Below are 8,696 nucleotides of genomic sequence, written 5' to 3' on the forward strand. Positions count from 1 at the left end.
TTACCAAATTTTGAAAGTTTAACGAACTTCGCGACTTTTATGTGGTATATAGCGCACGAAAATCTTAAAAAATGTCAAAATATTCCAAGTTTAACAAAATTTGAGACTTTTATGTAATATAGCACATAGAAAGAGTCCAAAAGACTAATTTTTTAAAGTTTAACGAAGTTCGTATAATTTATGTAGTATAACACACACAAATATTTTAAAATACTAAAGTTTGCAACTTATGGTACATCGTGACTTTTATGAAGTATAGCACACGGAAATCTTCAAAGAGACCATTTTTTTGAAGTTTAACGAACTTCGTGACTTTTATGTAGTATAGCACACGAAAATATTCCAATATACTAATATATGCAAGTATAACGAACTTTGTGACATATATGAAGTATAAAACATGAAAATCTTCATAAATAACAAAGTTTACAACTTTAACGAATTTCGAGAGCTCACGAAATTCTTCAAAAAGACCAATTTTTTTTAAGTATAACAAACTTCGTGACTTTTATGTAGTATAACACACGAAAATCTTCCAATATACTAATGTATGCAAGTATAATGAACTTTGTGTATGTTATGTTGTATAGCACCCAAAATGTTTCCAAAATACTAAAGTTTGTAAGTTTAACGAATTTTATGACATTAATATAGTATAGCGTACGAAAATCTTCAAAAAGACCAAATTTTTTAAGTTTAACGAACTTCGTGACTTTTATATAGTATAGCACACGAAAATCTTCAAAAATAACAACCAATGTATGCAAGCTTAACAAACTTCGTGACATATATGTAGTATAGCACATGAAAATCTTCATAAATATCAAAGTTTGCAAGTTTAACGAATTTCGTGACTTTTATGTAGTATAGCACACGAAAATCTTTCAAAATACCAATATATGCAAGTATCAACTCGTCTAAACTAAATTTCGAATTCTCCTTCATATTCAGAGGTAACAGTTTCTTTTTGGTTAAGAAAGTTGCCAACGTTTTTTTCACCCTCTATTATAGGGAGTTTTATGAGCAGTGTACTGAGTTCACATATTTATAGATTCCAAAAGAACTACATAGCAACATGCTAGAAAAACATTCATGCGAAAATCCAGGAACTTCAGAACTAAAATTGTGCAAGAATGACAACTTAAAAATATTATTTAAGAATATGAACCAAATAATCGAGTCAGCAAACATTTACAATCGCAAGGCCAAATTTGACGAGATGAAAACAGATGCAAGGTTATTTATCCCCCATTGATATAGGTGACAGACAAAAATGAAGGGGAAGATAGAAACAACATGAGAAACAATTAAGAGATCAATGTTAATGGGGAGAATAATCTGTCAGTAATTTCATGATGGATTGAACTGTACTAATTTACAGGGAGTATTAAACTATGCATTATGAACTATTATGAGATCTGACAGATGAAATTGATTGCGCAGAGACAGACGCAGTAGGGCTGCTAAGTTCCCTATCCCCATTAATTTCCTTTGGTTTTCCACTTAATCTTTCCATAGCATCTTGACATACTTCATTAAACCATTCATCTTCAGGCAGTTCCCTAGAAACAAAAAGATATATTAGACTCTCAAGATGAACAAATGCTTCCGATGACAACAATGGTGAACACAGATTGAATGTTGATGGTGAAACATGGCTAAAACAAAATTGCAGAACCTACCCATATGGATCCAACCCTGTAGCAGAAAATGCCGTCATTGCTTTCGTTATAATTTCATTGACGATTCGTTGCAAATTCCTTGACAAATACCGACCGTTGGAAGCAAAACACACAACAAACTTCATATCCAAATAAAACTGCACAATGTACAAAAAAAAATTATATGGCTGTCATGGTTCTTTCAAATGAAGTATGCATCTATTGATCTTCCCTATCAGTAAATTATTACAGCGTAGAAACATGTGTTTGAAAATTCTAAAGAGCAATACTTTCGACGATGTGGGAACAGTCATTTTTTAAAATATTATACCAAATATAAGGACAAATTTTCTTTTTGGTTTTGGAGGATTTCGTTAAATGGGTTTTGGAAGAATTTTAATTCCAACAAGTAAATAAATGTGCCCTAAAAGTAAAATGCTTTTGAAAGCACGACAAGAATCTAAATGGTTGATTTTCTCACTGTTCTTGAGAATCCGAAAGGCTCGAATAAAATATAAAAAAATAGCTACACTATAGATGTATTGTATAATAAAAAAATCCTATGCATTTCTCATGTATTGATGTGAAATAAAATGATACATTTAGTAATAAAAACAATTTTAAATGGCAATAAGTTAATTGAAATATATGCGAAGATGTAGGGGTAATTTACTTTATAAAAACATTTTCTATTTTTATTTCTAATGTTTTGTGCTAGTGTCATACCTGTTGTAGACCAAGAGGACCTAAAGGCCTAGGCCCTTCCTCAATATCATCCCAAAAGCTCTGATCTTCTGAAATCCACAAAATAACAGTTTCTGTAAGTCTCATCAAGAGCAGTGTAGCGAATCTTTCTCTCCCTACAAACATATCTGCTGCTATATTCGCCATTCTGTTCAATTTTATGAAAAGCTCCTGGACAATGACAAAATAGTCTCGTTAGATTTTGTAATTGAAGCATAAACAGAACATAGTATTGATTTTAGCAAGGGAAGATCATTGAAACAACAAAAAGGAAGAAAAAAAACATCAAACATACCAACACGTGTCAAATATTCAATATCAATTGTAGACAAAAATTATTCTGAAAGAATATTTTGTTTGGTGCATACCTTAATTAGCAATTTCACAAATATTCAAAAAAAAATTTGTGGACACTCTAAAATGTGGATAAGGTATTCTAGAATTAGAAATATAGAGAGATCCTCAATTTTCTGTCTAATCCAACAATTTTTAAAATCAACAACCATGAGACTATAGATTCAGATTCTGGAGTTTTCTTCCCGTTACATATAGCTGTAAAAAAGAAGTTCCCAACAAGAAAAAGAGAGCAAGCAGAAAGGAAAAGTAGAGAGGAGACATTACAAACACTTATGCAAAGCAAAAGAAAAAAGAAAGTGAAGTTCAAATTTACTCATGAAGAATGAACAAAAGAAATATCTGAAATCTTCAAAATTAATTCACTGGAATGGAATGGTTAAGTTTAAAACCCAGTTTGCGAAATACCTGAAAAATCGAAGATGGAATCCATTCAATATCATCTGCGTTTCCTTCCATATTTATATACATGTCAGCTGTAAGAAGACTATCTCCTTCCTCTGTGAAAATCAGGCTCAAAGCATGTTGCCGACAGAATGTATCTTTCAACTTATCAACTGAACCCACAAGTCGTCTCCTCCATTCCCGTTGTTCAGGATGGCGATTTTGCCTTTCTGAGGTTCTTCTGCGGTTATCATCCTTGTAGGGATCTTGGTTTATGGAGGAGAGCTTCATGGCTGCACGTGGAAGTAGTTCATCAGCTAGTAATGAGGCATTAGCAAGCAATGCAATCTGCTGGGCTTCAGTCTCAGCCATTCGTACAATTTTGTTTCCAGAACCCTCAAAGCTTTCTTCTTCATCCATTGATTCTGGTAGTGCTTTGATAAGCATGTTCATATAAAAGTTAAATACTTGAAACAGCCCTTCCAGAGCTTGGCCTCCCAACTGCATACTAAGCAGTGGCCCTACATCCTCAAAGAAGTCCTGTATAAAGGGAAACACGGAAAATAATTTGATAGAGTAAAATAGTTTTAAATATGGCATTGAAGTGCACAGACAATTATTTATTCAATCTCAAAGTTAAAGTTCAAAATATTATTAACAGACCAAATAAGAAAAATGAAAAAGGCAGAAAAAAAAAAAAAAACATGACCAAAGGTGGATACTATTTATAAATGAACTTAAATAAACAATCTGTTATTACTTATTACACACACAATTATAAATTTCTTCACTTAATAGAGATCAACTATTCACATTACATATTTGTGCAGCTAGTTTTATAACACCTGCTATAACACTGTTTATCAAATCAAACATCATTCCATGTCATAAGTCAATATTATGTCAAAACTAAAATTTTTACCTGGACCATCAAATTGAAGCGATGGGCACTACTTGTTAGTTTATGTTGAAGTGCTGTTGTGCTACCAGTCTGCCGGTTAGCGTTAGGAGGATATGTGAGTACCCAATCATCAGCAGCAGCCATAGCAGCAGTACTCTCTTGTATTCGCTTCAAATTAGCATCTAATGCTTGTTCAACACTAGGTCTAAAAAGTTTCAAAAGCACAGGACAGAGAGCCAGGCCACGAGCTTCCAACAATGAGCAATGGCCCAATGCTATTTGAACACACTCTGCAGCAGCTCTTAAACCTCCTGCAGCTGCTGATGAAGCTAAAGCATGCCTTTTCACCAGAAGAGCAAATGCCTCAGTTTGCTTGGTAGCCCACATCACAAGTTCAGAAGAATAAGCTGGCTCCTCACCAAAAATAGCCAGTGAGTCGCTTGCAGCTTGTGCAACTGCAGAAAATACCAGTTGTGCAAGAGCTGCAGTATATGCTCCTCCGTACGAAGTGTTTGATGGTCGGAGACTTTGCATGTTATATTGATATCGTTGCAGATGAGCATTGAGTAGCAAGCTGTGAGCATGTGGACCATCTCCAAGTTTCTTAAGGGCAGAAACTGATGCACGAAGTTCAGCGCCACGGGTAGAGGGCTGACAAGCAGCTTCAGCAAGCTGATCAGCTAATTTTTGCCTACGTTCAGTAATAGAACTCTGCAGAGACAGAAGTATAGATGGGCTGAGAGATTTCATCTCTTTTGCTTCAGAGACAATACGTTCTCCTTCATCAAGAGCGGCCAAAGCTTCTTCCACCCGCCTCTCAGCCAAGAGAACATCCAAGAGATCAGGAAACTCAACTAACCATTTGTCAAGGTCTGAAATTTCCGTATCTTCAGAGTCCAGTGTACCATTCACAGAAAAACCATTAGAATCGGAGATCGATAATTGATCAATATGAACTCCATCAGCCAAACCATGTATCAGGGTAGCTTGAGTAGATAGTAGGTTTCTGATTGACGAAAGCTCGCCTTCTAAATCCGATATCTCCTTGGAAGTTCTATGACATTTAAATATTACATAAATTTAAAACATGACCAATGATAAATCAGCAAAATAAAATTAAAATGGTTTTACTGACTAATGTGCTAAAAAGAAATTAATGATACATCAGCTAAGAAAACATTGACAATTTGACACACTCAAATTTAGGCCGCACACAGGAAGAAGATAATTCTCATAAATAATTCTCAGATGCTCAACACCCTTTGTCAAATCATATACGGATAAAATGTTTTTTTGATGATATATGAGGGTGAAGCTAAATTATTAAGACCTTTTAAAATTTATAAAGTATCACAAGATATAAATTGTATGCAAACCAGTGTTTTGATTGGTTAAATAGTTGAAATCTGGTTTTCCCTTCTTCTGCACCCTCAAAATACTTGAGCTAAGAAGTGAAATCCATAATGGAGCTGTGGCTGAGCACCACTTTGCCATTAGACAATTGGTATTTTGTTTGTTAAAAGAGTTGAACTTGTATACTACTTTGGTTTATCCACATTCTTCAAGCAAATCAAATTCTACCATACCGAAATTTATATGCAGAAAGGCTTGAAAGGTACCAATGGAATTATGTGTTGAAGCTACTAGTTTCACATAGAGTTTCAGCGATACGTAGTTTGAAACCCGTGTGAAAATCAGTGTTAGTGTGTTGTTAACCGTTACAAATATAATTAACAATTTCTGAAAAACACAAATTGTTAGTATAAATGTTATATTTTACCAATATCCGATCCTAATATGTATAGTTATGTAAAATACTCCTCCTGTATAGGTATCGGTATTGTATATAGGTGCAGCGTTACTCTACATATGTGCGCATGGAGAATCTTCCAAATTAAAAAAAAAAATGAAACAAAATATTGGCCTATAAATTTGGGATACTGTTTTGGTGCTTTGGAATACAGCTACAAAAACTTGTTTTAAAGCTTTTTGTACAACCTTATTCTTCATCATGTTGTGGGCGGAATTGTAGTACATACTCCTTCATTCATTCTTTGAGAATACATAAAAGAAGACACGCAATTGTTGGACATTAGGGGAGGTGGACATGAAAATTTTGATGTTGGTGGTGACCAACTTCATGAAGAGCTGGTAGAGTTGCCTCTTGATGAATTATACTCAGAAATTGTGCATTTTTGAATGGTGAGAAATGGGGGGATGAAAATGATCCATTTAGTATTAGATGGTAAATTGTAAAGAGTTGAATGGAGTCAAAACTTCATTTATATAGAACTATTAATGCTTTTTGTTACATTTTGACATTAATAAGAGAAAAAGTACATTTGTAAAACATTTGGAAGAGAAAGATGAGTCTATACTTAATTCTTATGATACAAGTAATTTTTTGTAAATTGTGATCATCATCATCATCTACATATATTAATACAAAATTCCAACACCTCTTTACAAATATTATGGATTAATATGCATATGTCTAATATAAATTTTTGTGAATATATCTATCTACGTCATATAATATCTTCAATATTGAAGAAATTTCAGTATCCTTCTATGTGTTTTATTGAACCCGAGTTGTATCGAGTAGATAGGCTTCATAGAGCGGCCGGGCACACAAACCCCATAGCCTCTATCTTACCCATATATGTTAATTTATTACATTATCATTGATTTATTTTATTAATTAAATTAGAGAACTATATTTTACAGCAAATATTGTTTATTGTATATATATTATCGCCGGCTTAGTATGCAAGGCTCCTACTAGGTGGATGAGCCTAGGCCGAATGATAAGTTTGATGCTCTTTGCTCTATGACCTAAATAGACGACACGAGTACAAATCTTGGAAACAACCTCTTGGTTTATATATCGTAATTGTAATTACAAAAATCTAGTTTGATTCGAGAACCTTGAACCACTTTCTTTACTAGTTTCTACTTCAAGGACAAGTTTAAATTTCAAAAAAATTGATACAAACTAACACACAACATCAACAACTAACCGGATAAAAGCTGCATAGTTTGCATAGACACTTCTGCGCATCTCCTCGGCAGAAGCTCTTTTCAAGTCTACTAAATACGTGCATAATTGCTTAATTTCCTGAGAAAAGAGAGTAAACAAACAACCGTTAAAATTTGATTTAGAATGCAAATTGAATGATACGAAGTTATACGCTAATAATGAGAAAATAACATAATTAAATCTAAGCTTCCAGATTAATCGCTAACAATTTTCTATTAACAAATTGTGTATTCTTCGATTAATTAACTAATTTTTTTTTCTGCATAATAAATTAAGCTGTGAAATAATCATCGAGAAACAAAAGCAAAACCTTACGAACGAAAACGAAATCACGTAATCAGAACAAAAAACAACGGATCAAAGAGAATCGAGTTCAATCAAACGAAACGGCAAATTGTTAATCTATAGGAAGCAAAAAAATGCAAAACGCGAAAATGAACCTTATCGTTGAGAGAAGAATTGGACTGAACATAAAACTCCGCATCAAATCTATCAGACTTGAAAGGAGTAAGACCTTCTTCAAGCTTCACTCCGTTCTCTTTCACACTCGCCGCCGTCGCTCGCGACCGCGACGATGACTTCACCGCCGTCGTCATAACAACCACCAGATCACAGTAAATTTTAGGGTTAAAAATTAGCGAAATTCAAAAACAGATCCACGCGCCAATTTAGAAAATTACAACAACAACAACAACATTGAACTGAATTTGAAGAAGAAAATTCGAAGAAGAAATTGAAGTGAATGAAGAAAGAGAGAAGACACGGTCACGCTTTATTTTTTTATTTCTCTCTCTGATCCCTATCGAAGCGGTGACGGTAAGATAAAAATTTTGATAATGCCAGCACACACTTCTTTTCTAACCGTTTTTTTATTCCTTTTTGTTTCTTTTTTTTAATATATAACAAAAATAATAGTAAAATGTTAATTTTTGGTCTAAATTTCTTCAACTAATTAATAAAATACTATCTGGTAGATGGAATTTTGTTATTTGTTTTTGCCTATAAATGAGAGATTCTTTGCACCAAGAGTAGTTGAATGGAAAATAAAATATGTTTTGTTTGGTGAAAAGGAGAAGACATTCTATATGTGTTTTTTTTATAACAAAAGACACTTTTAAAAAGTTAATAAATAATAGATATATATTTTATTGATTAAATATGATAATATAAAATGTATTAAAAATTAATATTATTTTTAATAATTTAACTTTTGAGAGTGAAAATAAGTTTATGTTATCGTTATATTATTTTATGTTATTTTTAAAAAAAATAGGCAATAAAATATTTAGGTTTAATTGTATATTTATCTCTATTTTGTTTTTTTTTTAATTGTGGTCCTCCCATTTATAAAATTATGATTTTGGTTCCTTTTTAAGTTTTCTGTTAAAAAAATACGGATTAATTTTGCAAAAATAAAAACAAAATAGGAGGACAAAATTGCACGAAAAACTTAAAAAAGGACTATAATAGTAGTGATTCTTTGAAATAGAGGAATAAAAAAATAAATTAGGAGAAATAAAGTTGCAATTAAACCAAATATTCATTTGTAGCGTTTGGTTCGTCCATATAAATTTTATTAATATTAGAAGTATGTTGTGTGTTAGAGATATGC

At 32.7% G+C, this 8,696-nt stretch overlaps 1 protein-coding gene across 1 annotated transcript; it reads right to left on the reverse strand.

The window, feature by feature from the left end:
• Window positions 1-1,123: 1,123 nt before the first annotated feature.
• Window positions 1,124-7,915, reverse strand: LOC131601061 (exocyst complex component EXO84B). The gene is made up of 7 exons (XM_058872782.1): window positions 7,525-7,915; window positions 7,065-7,162; window positions 4,066-5,098; window positions 3,168-3,683; window positions 2,388-2,576; window positions 1,683-1,819; window positions 1,124-1,562 (listed from the first exon to the last, which is right to left on the reverse strand). The coding sequence occupies exons 1-7, from the start codon at window positions 7,678-7,680 to the stop codon at window positions 1,400-1,402; spliced, it is 2,292 nt and encodes a 763-aa protein (XP_058728765.1). The 5' UTR covers window positions 7,681-7,915; the 3' UTR covers window positions 1,124-1,399.
• Window positions 7,916-8,696: the final 781 nt, after the last annotated feature.

Source organism: Vicia villosa, linkage group LG5 (genome assembly GCF_029867415.1).
Source record: "Vicia villosa cultivar HV-30 ecotype Madison, WI linkage group LG5, Vvil1.0, whole genome shotgun sequence".
NCBI classification, from domain to species: domain Eukaryota; kingdom Viridiplantae; phylum Streptophyta; class Magnoliopsida; order Fabales; family Fabaceae; genus Vicia; species Vicia villosa.